The 14,955-nt window shown below is 43.2% G+C and overlaps 1 protein-coding gene across 5 annotated transcripts in view; it reads left to right on the top strand.

The window, feature by feature from the left end:
• The window catches only part of LOC146809062 (B-cell receptor CD22-like), a 426,891-nt gene that overhangs the window by 265,792 nt on the left and 146,144 nt on the right, over positions 1-14,955 (top strand). For 4 of the 5 annotated variants that reach the window (XM_085615864.1, XM_085615868.1, XM_085615867.1 and 1 more), the window contains one exon: positions 1,213-1,506. The exons of the other annotated variant lie outside the window; for it this stretch is intronic. In XM_085615864.1, coding sequence (XP_085471990.1) covers positions 1,213-1,506 — 294 coding nt within the window. The remainder of the gene's footprint in view (positions 1-1,212; positions 1,507-14,955) is intronic. 5 annotated transcript variants of the gene reach the window in all.

Here is a 14,955-nt window from a genome sequence, read left to right on the forward strand (position 1 = left end):
ATTTCATGCAGCAGATGCAGTGAGACATTCAACAGTTTTATGCGACTGAGAATGTGAATGCAGGCTACACATAGATATATGCAATAGACTTTCAGCCTACTGAGTCATCTCCCTGGGGCAAACCTGTAAACTACCTGTTACACACAGTTGCCGGAATAACCTTCATAACCTTTTCCAAAACCCTCATTTGTGCAGTTCTTTGATGGGATAATTTACTCAAGGTGGAGGAAGCTACAGGGCAGTCCCTAAGGTTTTATATTCTACTGCATACATTAGAAAGCAGTACTTCCAGCCAGGGACTAAGCCCAGTTAGTACTCCTGTAGAAATACAAGTCAAAGGATTGGCCTAAAGCCCTGTCGTGCGTTTATCACTTGGTAGACACAGCCATATGTCCCGAGTCCTAAGGCCATGTTCTGTGCACATTGATGTGCCCAGCAACTGCTTGGTGTGGTGGCATGATTTGCCTGCCTGGCACTGAGGTTGGGGTAAAATGCCCGGTAGAAAGATAGTCTTTGCTCCCAGTCCATGCTGAGCATGGCCGAAGGTTGTGCACAGTGAAAATTACATAGTGCATCGAGGTTCGGTCCTCTGCAGACTATTGTGCGACACGGGGAGCAGAGCTTCACTGAAGGCCACGTCCTACATTCAATACCCAGAGAGCATGGCCATATGTCATGGTCAACAAGTGTGGAATACAGGTGAATTGACACTTTGTGTGGCTGAAGGCCACGCCCTGTGGCCACTGATCTCAAAGGGATGTCCCCTGTAGGTACAAGGGTTGAGGTGAATGACCACTGCAAAGGCTGTGCCCTACAGGAACTAGTAGTGGAGTACTGGAAACATGGATGTTAAGAGCATGTTATGTCTGAAGGCCGCCAGCTGTGCATAGAGGCTGATGAGAAGAGGTGAAGGGTGTGCTCTTTTGAGCCTACGGCCCAAGAGGTACATTTTCACGAGGAAAGATAAACAACTAGACATTGCTAATTATGCCCTAATCAGTGCTTAGTGCAAGAAATCTGCTGCTCAGACATGCCAATTACAGAAAAATCAAGCTGTGTGTGAAGTCATCTCAAATACACTTTGCCCCATTTGATCAAAATACTCTGCATCCTGATATAAAAAAAATGCATTACAAATGGCCATCATACACTTTCATAGGGAGATCCTTCATCGGGAAAATGGTCAAACGTGTCCGTTTGTGTTTTGTGCAGGTACCCCAACGCAGCCAACGGTGACCTACCCTCACACAATGACTGAAGGGGTCCCAGTAACAATCACCTGCTCTGTGGAGCACACCTGCCCCGCCCACCCACCTACCCTGGCATGGGACAAGATTCATAGGAGTGTCAGCGTTTACCACGAAGACCTCTCGGGTGGGAGATGGAAGACTGTGTTGCTGTTGACTTACACCCCCGCCGCAGAGCACCATATGGAGGACTTTTTGTGTTCAGCTAATTACCCCGGTGACAAATCATCGTCTAAATCCATTAGATTGTCCATTAGTTGTGAGTCTTTCATCTTTAATTACTTGAAATGAATGTTGACATTACCGAGAGATTGAAATAATAGGATGTGTTAAATTGTATAATCATCTAGATTAGAAGTGTGGGAGCTGCCCAGCCAATCAGAACGCTTCTAACTACTGGGTTACTTTTTACACACTTATAAAACATTTAGCGAGCAAAAGTTCATTGTCCCGCCAGTATTTTGGTGTCCTAGTGCAGCTCTGTAGTGTTGTTTCTCAGTTTTCTTCAGCCTATGAGTGAAGAGAAAGGTGAAGCTTGTTATTTTATTTGAAAGTGCATTTGTATAGGCAGTGCTCTTAGTGGGATGAAAACCGTGCAGGGTCTCTAAACTGTGTGTAGCCTATATAATTAAGGGTGTGGTTTAAACATGTAAACTATGGGGTGGATTTACAAGCTCCTTGCACCGCCGGTGCATCACGTGCCGTGACGCACCAGTGGTGCAGCCTGTAGAGTGATATTTAAAAGCACAGGTAAAGTCACATTGCGTGACTTAACCTCTTCAACGCCGATGACGGAACGGTTCCGTCATGCACGTCGGTTGGGCTGTGCTTATGACGGAACCGTTCCGTCATGGCCCCGCCCGCGCTCAGAACTTTCAGCACCGCGCGGGAATCCGCGCAGCGCTGAAGAGGTTAACTTGTGCTTGTAAATATCGCCCCTGTTCACGCGACACTTTGCGTGTTAGGGGCGTGACATGGGTGTTGCTGTGGGTGTTCCCACAACACACCCATGTCCATTGATGCATTTCCAGATTTACGAGACATCGTAAATCTGGAAATGGGTCAGAATACTACGCCACCCTCGGGGTGGCGTAGCAAGGTGCAACGAGGAGAAATGTTTTAATTTCTCCTCGTTTTTTCATTTTTCAATGCGTGCTGTATTCTACAGCACACATTGGAAGTGGAAATCACCTCAATTTATTGTTTTTGAGCAGGAAGGTGCCCCTTCCTGCACAAAAACAATCACCCCACGACACAGGCATCCTTGCACCATGGTGCAAGGGTACCTGTGCCGGCTCACGGCAGCAGTTTGTGCGCCAGCGCAGGGGGAAGCATGGAGATGCGACATATTGTTGTAAATATGTCACATCCCTGTGCTTTTAAATTAACAAAGCGCAGCGCAGCAAAATAACTTGCTGCACCATGCTGCGTTAGTTTCTTGTAGATCTGCCCCTATATTTATAAGATTTCCATAGTGAGCCCCAGACCAGTAGTTTGGTGGCTCACTGAGCGTTCCCATAGTTCATCCAGATGTAAACACTTCTGTCATACACTTAAAATCAGTTAAGACTATTGGCTTTGTCAATGTTTGATGTAGGATAAAAGAGTAACAACAATCATTTTATTGTAAATATTTAATTTATAAAAAATTACAATTCTAAAAATGTTGAGACTGTGAGTTAATTATTACTACGTCCTGTGGAAGTGGTGGTGGTCTTCAAAGTGTCTCAATCCTTCCTGATATGACTGATAGGACCGGATTCTTGTCTACCTGATTATCTCCAAGAATCCTCTCAGGAAGCCAGGATCTTTTTATCTGCTAAATAGTGTAGAGGGGAGGAAATATAATTATCAAAACATAATCACCAAAATTAGATCTCATTTGGAAAGGACCACTGACTCCGAATCTAAAATGTATAGGATTTTATTACAACCAAAAATAACTGAACATACAAACACCTTAGTACAAGGTGTAGAAGATAAATGGGCACTAATACAAATGCAAGCCTACGTAGGATTCTCATCCGACTCAAAAGAAAGAGAATCACTGACTCTAGAAGCATCAAGAAAACAATGGTTAAGCCAATGTCTACATTAGGAATCATTAGTCTGAAAGGAAATGAATTAATCTATCCCTACACTAACTCTAAGGTGACATCCCTACTTAGCCTTTCCCGTCCCCGGCAAGAGAGTCAAAAGGTGTCAGAAGTGAAGACTCCCTAAGAAGTGCATTCACTTGGTCAGAGCTCGACCTAAGATGCTCTTCCTAGCTCCCCTTCTAAACCTCAACTGCTCAACCCATGGGGCACTGTCCCTAATACAAAACCCCAAAAACGTAGAATACGCCCTTCGGCACACCTCTTCAGCCAGGTCTTCTTCCAGTACTTTTCCACCAAAACTTATATGGCATCCAACAACGTTTAGCTTGACCTTGGGTCCCAGGCACCTTCTCCGCTGAAAGTATCATCCTCACATTCCAACGTACTCCCCTGTTGGCTTCTCGTAGCATCCTAACTCCTAAAACAAAGACCTAGTCTCACTAACGAGCTAAATATCCTTGCACCTGCAACAGAAACATGGGAACGAAAAACATTTCACTTCTCCAGGATTTTGCATCTCCCTGCAACCCAAAGCCTTTACCAAGGGAAATCATTTTTCGGCCTACAACATTAGCTAACATAAGAAAATGAACAGGCCTTTCTCTTTAAACGTATATGCGATCAGGCCTTTACACTGTTAAACATGCTACTAAATCACACTCTAAGCAATAGTTCCTTATTCTCATATAAGTGAATAAGCAACCTACACGTATAACTTTAACATGGCACGCGTTTAACTAGCACATTGCATTACATGAAACTAATCATTATGCATTTACTAAATACATTCACGATAGTCTGCAGCGTTACTCTTCACAAAAAGCATTATTACATTTCTAATCACCTCTATGTTAAACGATTCTGGCAATACATTTCTATGACACTTCTTAGCTTACATCGATTAATATGCGGGTGCTGACTAACGGTGAATATGATGCACCCCTACAAATTTCAGAATAACATGACGCTCTATCATGGCCATCTGTTAGACATGTACACCCTCTTTCTCCCCAAATCTAGTCCATCTGCATATCTTATATCCCAGCTATTTCCTCTTCAGCACCTTTTCACTCTCTCATGAATGCACTACCTCGCATCACCTTCACCTCACCACCCAAACACACAGCACACCAACTCCCCTGTAAGCACTGCATAATCGTTTACTTTTGCCTTGTCAATATTTTGACAACAGTTTACCGCCTTCACACACATTTGCACAGCATCACAGGCAGTCTGCAGAGAGACCAGGGATTGGATGTACATGAATTCTGAATGCCTTTTGGGCCCACTGGCACAGCCAGTGTAAGAAACTCTCATTGCCTTTAGCCACAATTCCAGAGTTCTCAATTGTGGTTCGTTATAAACACTTGGAGGCGACTCAGTATACAAGAGTAATATGATCAGGAATGAACATACATAAATGCAACATCCTGGAAACAGAGAAACAGCTGACACTCTTAGGGAATGCAAGATTAAATAGAATATGTAATAATAAAAATACTAGAACTAAATCACTGACACGGATTACTTTAATATTTTTTTACATTTATTGTTCGGAATTCGATCTGTATTCTTACCAGTGAAGGTAAAAACCTGAACAAAGCATCCAATATGGACCAGTTTCAATTTCCATTTGAATTACTACCGTGATGAGAGCCCGATGGATCCGGCTCACTTAAAGCCCAAGGATGATCATGTACTTAACACTTTTTTAAATCAATGACAGGAACTGTGAGAAAATTGCACTGCAGTGGTACTTTATAAACACCTGGAGGTGAGTCAGTTCAAAGTATGCACTGCTCAGGAGAATTATGCTACAAATAAAATAAAATACAGAAACATAACTTCTTGGAAATAGTAAACACGCTTGAGGAATGCATGATTTAGTAAAACATGTGAAATATAATCAGGAACTAAATCACTGACATGGATTACTGTAACAATTTTTACATTAATTGTTCAGAAAGTGATCAGTGTTTTTTGCAATTAATGTTAAGGTCATACATATAGGGCCATGTGGAGCCCTTTTCAATGTTGTTTTTAATTACTGCCAGGCCTGAGACCTGGCCCACTTCAGTATGTGCATAGGGCTTCATATCCCACCGCGAGGCACTGAGGCGCATGATCGGGCCGGTAGCATGTTACACCACTGGGAAGTGCTTGTTTGAGAGGGTGTTGTATTTGCAATGAGTCCAGTATGGGAAACATTTTGGTGTCATATGTGAGTGATCAGAGTGGGATCTCATCCTGACTTGAATTACAGAGTTTAGGAGTGTGACGAAGGAAAGGTGATCTGCGTTGAGTTCTGCTTCAGGTCACATATGGTGGTTTTGGTGACTTTTGAGCATTTAACAGAGGTTCTCTTCTGGATACAGTAATAAAGAAACATACTCCGTTATTACCTCTAGAAGAAAAAGGGAGCGAAAGAGGACAGCTATCCGCCTGGATGGTCTGCATTAATCTCCTCCCATATGGAAGTTGGTTGCCAGGAAATTGAAGATACATACCTAAGTCCTCAATGGATGTAATAGATGTATTTCATGATCTAGTCATCAAGGATCTAAAGAATAGGAAGAGAAGACGCAGACCAATAAATGACTCCCAGAAGGAAATGCGGGAAACAGTAAGGAGCCTGAAAGAAGATTATGACTTAATCATTAAACCTTCAGACAAAGGAGGAAATATAGGGTTAATGAGTAGGGAAATGTATATTGGTAATGCTTCCAATGTTAAAGCTGTTGAGGGAAGTGAGTGGGACCTGCAGGTATCTACTATACTAACATCATCCAAGGAGCCAGTGGTTAATGGACAGATCTCTTTGCATAGGATGCAGCAGCTTGGTTGGTACATTGATGATGGCTGCTTGAAAGTATAGGCGTGAACTTTGGGTTTTTGATTTGATGCTGTCTGATTTGATTGTTATATGGCTCTGAACATGTACTAGAGAAGTAAGCAGTAGTCTTTTCAGGAGATAGGAAGCAGGGACAGATTGTTTTATCAGGACAACAGGGGTTTTACCATATTGTGGTAGTTTCTGTGACATTTTAGGTGACTTGCTCTCTTCTGATCTCAGAAAGAGCCTGGGCTTTACTTCCCTTCTGAAGGTGGAGGGACCGTACCATTATTAACGCTGCATGGATCCTAAGAATATTGGCATGGCGGCTACTAACATTCTGGAAAGCCTGGTAGATGTTAGCCCAGGAGATGTTACCAGATGACATGAAACCAGGCAGTTTAAGGGAGCATAGAGGAAAGTTCAGTGGCAGAGATGAAGTGGACAGGTCATACTGACCAGAACATAATGCTCCAGGATTTAGAGCTTAAATCGCTGAAGGGGAGTATTTTTAAGACAGACCCTGCTGAGATGGCATTTGGGCAGCATGGCTGACGCTGAGCGTGTGCTGAGCGCAGACGAGAGGAGACTGTCTTGCCTTAGGCACAGTATCGGCATGCAAGAGGCTCATCTGTGCACCAGCTCTTCTATGTCCCTGAAGGACATCACCCCACATCAACTAGACTGTACACTTCACAGACGGTGGCAAAAACCAAAGTGAATTGGCATCAATGTGCTAAACACTAAAAATGCCCTCCCAATCAGGGTCAACTGACCTCAATTGGTCAGTTGACCATGGTCAATTGGAAGAGGTCTCCACGGGAACCCTTCCCCTTTGCAAATGTTGAAACAAATATCTTTTAAGAGGAGGGACCACTGCCTGCTCTCAAAAAGTGAAACGTAAACATTTCATTTAATCTTTTTAAACAAATCCCATTTTCCTTTAAGGAAAACAGGCTGCATTAAAAAAATAGATTGCTTTATTGAAAAGCAATCATAGACATGGTGGTCTGGGGACTACAGCAGGCCACCATAACTTTGATGGCTGCAATTCCAAGTGGGTCGCAAATTGCCACCTACTTCCTTAATATTCACTAGGTAGGTCTGTTTGTGAGCCCATTAGGAATCACTATCTGCAGTTTGTACATTGTCTTACAGTAGGAATTGCAATTTTCTACTTGTGATTAGGTAAAAATTGCTATTAGGAAATCACAGTTCTTATTTTTTGTACATTTGGTGCTACTGTTGTGATTAGGAACTATACCCAGGCAAATCTTGTCTGAAATTACATCCAAACATTTAGCAGTCTGTTGAGTGAAATCAGTTTGTGTTGAGGCAAACCACAGCTTAACGTGCTTAACATTGCACATGAAAACCCCACAAGAGTTTGTGTTTACTGGCATAGGAGCCAGATTGCCTGCGACAAGAAATGTAAGTTACTATACGTCTATGCACCTAACTTAATAAACAGTTTCACTCTAATGTGTATGTATAGGGCCACAGTGAATAAGAACAAGACAGCAGATCTAAAGAGAACATAAACCACTTATAACATAGATTACCTCTCCAATGATGTATAATATGGGAAGCATTAGTGACTGCGGGCATAGTCAAGCACCTATTCTAGGTTGTAGGGTCTTGTTTCACTGAGCCTAAAAATTAACCCCATACTGGGCAAGCACTTACATCAGATCATTACCACGGTTTATAGCTCGCTTGTACAATACCATGTGGATTAATTTTATTATCCAGTCACCACATTTGGATATCACTATGGATCACAAGTGTATACAGACCTTGGACTGCACTTATATGCTAGCAATACATCACTTTTTGAAGTTCATGACTTTCCAAACATCATTATTAGTGGGTCTAACCTAAGTTTTCAATGTGCTGCCTTCCAGTTAATTAATATGGCCCCAATTACAAGAAAGACTATTGGCCAGATTTAGAGTTTAAGGGAAGACTCACTCCATCACAAACATGACAAATAGCCCGTCCTCTGTATTAAGTATTACGGTGGTAGAGATATCTGTCATGTTTGTGACGGAGTTACCAATATGCTTAATCAGGCTGTATACACCGTGGGTAAGCAAGTAAGTAAATAAGTATCATATTTATAAAGCGCTCTAATGACAAGGCATCTTGGTGCTAGGGGTGACATGTCGCAATTGCCCAGGCTCAGTACCGAAGTTTATTGAGGGGGCAAAAGGCAGGTCTTGACCATTTTCCTAAAGAGAAGCATGTTGGACTGTAGCCTAATAATAATCGGCAGCTTGATCCACAATTTGGCTGTCCGGTGAGATAGGCTGTACCTCCCCATCTGGCTTTTTGAGTCTTGGGAACCTGAACTAGCCCTGTATTGGCTGATCTAAGACTCCGTCGCGGGAAATACCAGAGAAATAGTTTCTGAATGTCCATGGCTCCCCCACCATACAGTGCCTTATGTACCAGACAAAAAGCTTTAAATTCTACACGCTGTTGGATTGAGAGCCAATGAAGCTGCCTAATGCTAGCTGAAATTGAATGATATTTAGGGATATTAAGTAGTACTCGTGCAGTGGCATTCTGCAATGACTGCAGTTTGGCAGTCTGATACTTGTCAATTCCCAAAAACAATGCATTGCTGGGTCAATTTTTGAGAGGATTAGAGATCCTATTACCGTTCTTCTGAGGTCCAGTGGAATGAAAGGCAAGATCTTACGAAGAATTTTCAATAGAAAGAAGCAAGAGGAAGTCAGGGGATTGATCTGTCTTGCAAAGCTTAACTGGTTGTCAAATATTACTCCAATGTTTCTTGCCTTAGTAGATGGAACGGGGCAGTTACCTGCCTTAGTTGGCGACCAAGATTTATTCCATATAGATGGACTCTGCCCAAACTCCATGACATCTGTTTTATCTGTATTAAGCTTGAGGAAATTTAAATTCATCCAGTCCATAATACACTTCACAAATTGTTGAAGCTAACAGCTGTAACTTCAACCCTCCACAAGACAAATATAACTATCTGGGTATCATCCGCATATGAGATCAGCGTGAAACTCTGTTCTCTGATTAGTTTGGCCAGAGGGGTGACATAGATATTGAACAAGGTTGGTGATAGAGCTGAGCCTTGTGGTACTCCACACAGGAGGCAGATGTTTTCTGATTTAAGATTGTCCCAACAGATCCTCTGAATAAGATTAGATGCTTCTCTTTAATACCTAATACCTTCAGCCGCCGCATTAGCACCACATGGTTACCAGTATCGAATGCTGCTAGGTCAAGTAGAATGAGGACGGCTCTCCCCCCCATCCAACTTTCTATGAATTTACTCTTTGGCCATAATCAGGGCCGACTCCTTGGAGTGACGAGGTCTGAAGCCATGTTGTGTGGAATCTAGGAGATTATTGCAATCTAAGTAGTGGGTTAGTTCCATGTTAATTGATTTTTCTAAGATTTTAGCCAGTATTGGTAGACACGATATTGGACAATAGTATTTAATCTCGGTGGGATCCAAGGTGGGTTTATTCAAGATAGCCCTAATGCATGCCTTTTTGCAGGACTGGGGGAAAGACCCAGAACTGATAACCTCCTTTAATAGAGGGACTAGATGTGTACTGGTCTTTTCGGAGACCAGGTTTGGAATGGCAGGAAGACATGTATCAGTAGAAGAAACTGACTTGGTCAGATTATTACTTTCTCTATCATTAGAGTAGAGAACCTGGACAAGCTACTGATGGTTAGGTTGTCCTCCGTGGTATTAACATTATTTTCATTTGAATTGGTTACCGTCTTCAGGAGTTCAATGGTATTTTCATTATTTTCAGTCGAATTGGGTACCGTCTTAAGGAGTGTGTTATGGACTGACTGTACTTTGGTTTGAAAAAAGTTTGCAATCTTATATACAGAAAGTTTGGTGAGGTGTGAATTGGTAATCCTACTGCCTTTTAGAGAGGACAGTGACCATTTTAAAAAGCTCCATAGAGGAGTTTTTGGCTGCATCTATTTTTGTTGTTAAATAATCTGTCTTAGCTTTTTTGATTGCGTCCTTGTATTCCCCCAGGACTAGATTGTAGGCCACTTTGCGTTCCTTACTGTAATCGACCTTCCATATTCGTTTGAGTCGTATACATTCGGAATTGAAATGTCTGAGATCTAAGTTATACCAAGGTGCAGACGCCTAGCTTCTTCACAGTTTCTTTGTTATTTCCGGGGCCAGCTGGTCTACTGATGACCTGATCCAGTCATCAAATTTGTCAGCTGCCAGATTGATGTCAGAGACATCCATAGGGGAGTTACTCTCAAGGACTTCTTCTAACTCTCTTTTTTGTATTTTGTGCCAGGGACGAGTTTTAACAGGAGGTGATGCATACAAGTGAGACCTAGTACCGAAAAATGTAATGCTTTATGATCTGTTCATGGTAGGTGAAGAATGGGTGGCAGGGACCTGAGTATGTATGTTAGGGCTGTTCAAGAGTACTCCTCAGTGGCATGAATTCAATTGAAACTTAGTCATGGTGGTAATGATCGGGACAGTATAGAAAGGTGATGGGACGAATAGTAGAATTCTATATATGGAATGGTAAGCCATGCAGTGAAGTATGTGAAATGAAATTTGAACGATTTCGATCTGGGGTGCGTCGCTCCCCAAACAAGAAGCTTAATTAAACCATTTATCCAGAGCAGTATGGAACTGTATATCAATTATGCACACATAATTATTTCAAGGATCAGCTATTAATGTCACTACTTTTACTCTTCCTCAATGGGAGAGTTGAAGATGTGACCATCTTGTAAAATTGTATTTTGTTTGCAATATCAAGGGATTTAGGTTCTCTTCTACCATCTTTGCCAAGCCCCTATTGACAAGTACTGTAAGACTTTTTAGCCCACTCTTACGCCATCTCATGTCATATCAGAGGGAGTAACCTTAGGTGAAGTACCAGACATGGGCAGGTATTTGCTCTTTCCCCAGTTCCCTTTATAACTTTAAATGCATGAAATAAAATTATCACGAACATCAAAGCAGGCAGAGATGCATTGAAGTTAGTAAGGATAAGTAAGATTTTGCCAAGATATAGAAACAATTCCGCCCTCCTGCAGGCTTTGACATGCCTATAATGTCAAGGTTCCAGAGCCAAGTACCCACCTCATAGCAAATGGGTGAGTATTCATACAGCCAGCCAATTTTGGAGCTAAAATCACACTCTAGCCTGTCCTTTTGGACTTTTTATTGTAGGTGAATCTCACTACACGTGCCTAATCCACTGTAATCACAAGGCCCATGGACTGCATGTATTTACCGCCAGTGTCTGCCTTTTTAGATAATGCTTCTGCGATGCAGCAAAGTATAGGGGCACTTGATTGGTTACACTTGAGCACATGTATACGTGTGGGCGAACGTGTGAGGGCTGCACTTGTTAGACTACTGTTGTGAACAGCCCAGTAACTGTGTACAGGTAGCTTGGGGTAGATTCTGCAGGATTAGAAGGCCTTATAATGGTAGTGTACACTTATTGGGAAAGTCAGTGTGGTTTACTGTTTTGTCTGCAGTGACACTTTATTATACACATGGAGGTATAACTGCCTTATAGTGCATTTTCGCTTCCCATGACGTACGAACTCCAATGGCATATCAAATTGGTGTGGATATGTGCGCCGAAAGCAAATCTGCCAGTTCCAAGAAGGTATCTGTACAACTTATGGGTTATCCAGAATAGTCATATTTCTCTGGCTCAGCTCAGGATCAGAGCCCAAGCTTTTTGTCACCCTGCTGGGCCAAGGTAATTGTATTTCTCCCCAGCAGTGGGAACAAAGGCCTAGAAGAATATTTACCATTGCTTCTCTCAGCTCCCGAGGAGGAAGGGGTTAGGATGAAAATCTACATTTGTTAATTACCTGTCACACTGGGGACAGCCCTGGACCACTGAGCAAAGAAGGAAGCCCAGACAACTGAAGCAAACACAGGAGGCGGTTCCTCCAAGATGTTTTGGTGGGAAGCGCCCTGGCAGTGATTTCAAGGAGGGGCAGAGCTGAGACCCCAAGAGCAGGTGCGACCAATGACTTCTGGATGATGCCATTTCAAACTGTCCCATCTTGCTGTGCAGTACGGTTGGGACAGGGTTGGAAGGTGATGTGGCACCCTAGAATTTACCAGGGATGCCTGCTTCTAGAACATTCCACCCCCTTTAAAAAACTCATGCACAAGGGAGAGAAAAGGTTGCTGGTGCTTTGTGTTTTATCACTGCTGAACCCTGGGATTGTGACAGCCATGGACAACTGGAAGGAGAAACCCCCCTAATACCCCAAAGAACCAAGAACTCTTCTGCTGTTTCCCCAGGACCAGTGGGACTCTCCACAGGAAAATGAGTTTCAGTTGAGGAAAAGATCTAGACTTCTACACCCAGAGACAGCTATCAGGAGAAGACCTGGTGCAGGAAGTCAGTGGAACCAGCTCCCTGCAGATTTTGGTACCAGAAGACCTGCTGGAAATCCTCTTAGCGACTAGAGCTCACCACCAAGAGTAAATAAAACGAGCCCAGGATCATCCAAATCCACCGTATGTGATATGAGTTATGGCCTCTCTAAGATCAGCGATCGTTAACTTTCCTGGGCGAAGTAGTGTGTAGGGCTCCACTACTTTTCCAGGAATTGCAGTTGGGTTAGGCCAGGTTCTGGGGGTCTGCCCAAAATGGAATAATTTATTTATTTCCAGGGAGAGAGTGTGCATGGCGCTCCCCCTCCAGATTGTCTGTTGTTCTGAGGATCCCATCCCCTGGGCCAAATAACCTGAAAAGGAGGCCAGGACACCATCCCTGCACCCCAAAACAAAAAAAAAGAAATGGGGAGCGCCATTGCCCCCCCCCAATGGTAGTGGCCTCAACCCCACTCCCAGTGCCCGTGTCTGGGGGGCAGCGTACAGCCATCATATTCTAAACTTCCTGCACACATGAAGCCGGCATGGGAGAACCCTGAGTGAGGAGTTGGCTGGACTCCCCAAGCTGCACACATCAAGCAAGAATGTTGGGGTGCCAGGGTGGGACTGGGCAACCCCCCCACCACAAAAAAGGAACAACAAAACGAAACAAAACAAGATGTCATCAGTGATGTCATGAGTGATGTCACTGACCATGTCATGAGTGATGTAATATGTGACGTCATCAGTAGTGCATTGCGGGGTCGCAAGTTATAGTTAGCTGAATTAACTATAACGGGGGAATTTCTAGGGTTTTGTATGAGGGAAATGTCCAGCTAACTATAACGCCCCTGAAACCTATGGTTTTTTCAGTGAATTTCTAACGTTTTTTAAATGCCAATTCATAACTATAATGTGCATGAAACCTATGGTTTTTTCAGTGAATTTCAAAGGTTTTTTAAATGCTAATTCCTATCTCTAACTTATCTCCAAAGCTATGATGTTTAATGATTTTCATTGCATTTCTAATTTTTTCTATTTCAGTGTGTCACTTTAATTATGTTTTTTTAAATATTTTTTTTCCACCATTTTAACTTTTTTTTTTAATTAATTCTTTTAAAAATTAAAAAATATTATTTGTTTTTAATGTTTTTTTTAAAAACAAATGTAAATTTGTAATTTTTTTTTTAGATATTTTGTACAATATTTTTTAAACTATATTTTCAATACTTTTTTTCCCATTTTTTTTTGGATCCGCACACCCAACGCGTTAGGAACCGTGCACCCAACGCGGGAGAAATCATGCACCCAACGCGTTAGAATGCGCGATTCCTAATTTTACCGTTAAAAAAAAAATAGCCCCTATCACTGATTTTTATTACCCCGGGAACCCCATCACCCGGGGCTTATAAAAAAATGTTGGAGACCGTGGGGGAGCCCCAACGCCCCCACGGTCCCAGCTGGCTCCCCGCGTCCTTCGGGAACCGGCATTGCTTTTCCACATGGGGAGCTGCTGACATGCAGCTCTCCGTGTGGGAAAGCAATATCGTTTGGATTTTGAAAGAGAGAGCAGGTTTCCCTGCTCTCTCTTTTAAAATCCTAACAAAGTTTGCTATGGGAGGGCGGGAGAGTCCCGCCCTCTCATAGCAAACAACAGTGTCCTGGGGGTGGGCACCCCAGGACACTGTAGGAGCCGGCCCTGAGGAGTGTCGGTCCCCAGGGCCCTCAAGGGCTCCAGGAAGGGGGCCACGCATCCCCCCACCCCCATTAATTTAGAAAGATTTTGCCCCCGGGATTTGGCCCACCCGGGGGCTAATTATTAACGAAGCGCGGAAGCCCGTGCTTCGGGGTTGTTTTTTTTTCCATCCGGATCCGCGCACCCTGCCCGCATTTCGCCATTTAAAAAAATAAAATAAAAAAAGGGGGCCCCAGGGGTCCTTCTGGGACCCCCTAAGCAACACAAGAGGGTCAGAGTATTTCTACCCTGCCCCCTTTACATCTTTCACACACTTATTTCCCTTACTTAATCAGCCTCGCTTCTACCGAGGCACAAAATGGCTGCCAACAGTTCCTGGTTTCGAATGTAGACAGACACTTGACAGCTAAGTAGTATTCAGCGCGTGATCGGGAGGGTGCGCGCTCGGTTCGCAGAGGCTGCGCTTAGGGTGCGCATAGGGTGCGCGGATTCTCCGAGGCCATAGATATATCTATCTTTTTTACTCTAATTTTCTCAGGAACTACTGAACGGATTTACACAATTTATGCAAAAGACATGAGTCTGAACTGAGGACTACCTCTTTGCCAAATTTGGTGTAATTCTGTTCAGCAGTTCGGGCTGTAGCTGCGCAACAGGTCCTATGGGAAATTGCATGGGGAAAA

Source organism: Triturus cristatus, chromosome 7 (assembly GCF_964204655.1).
Source record: "Triturus cristatus chromosome 7, aTriCri1.1, whole genome shotgun sequence".
Taxonomy (NCBI): domain Eukaryota; kingdom Metazoa; phylum Chordata; class Amphibia; order Caudata; family Salamandridae; genus Triturus; species Triturus cristatus.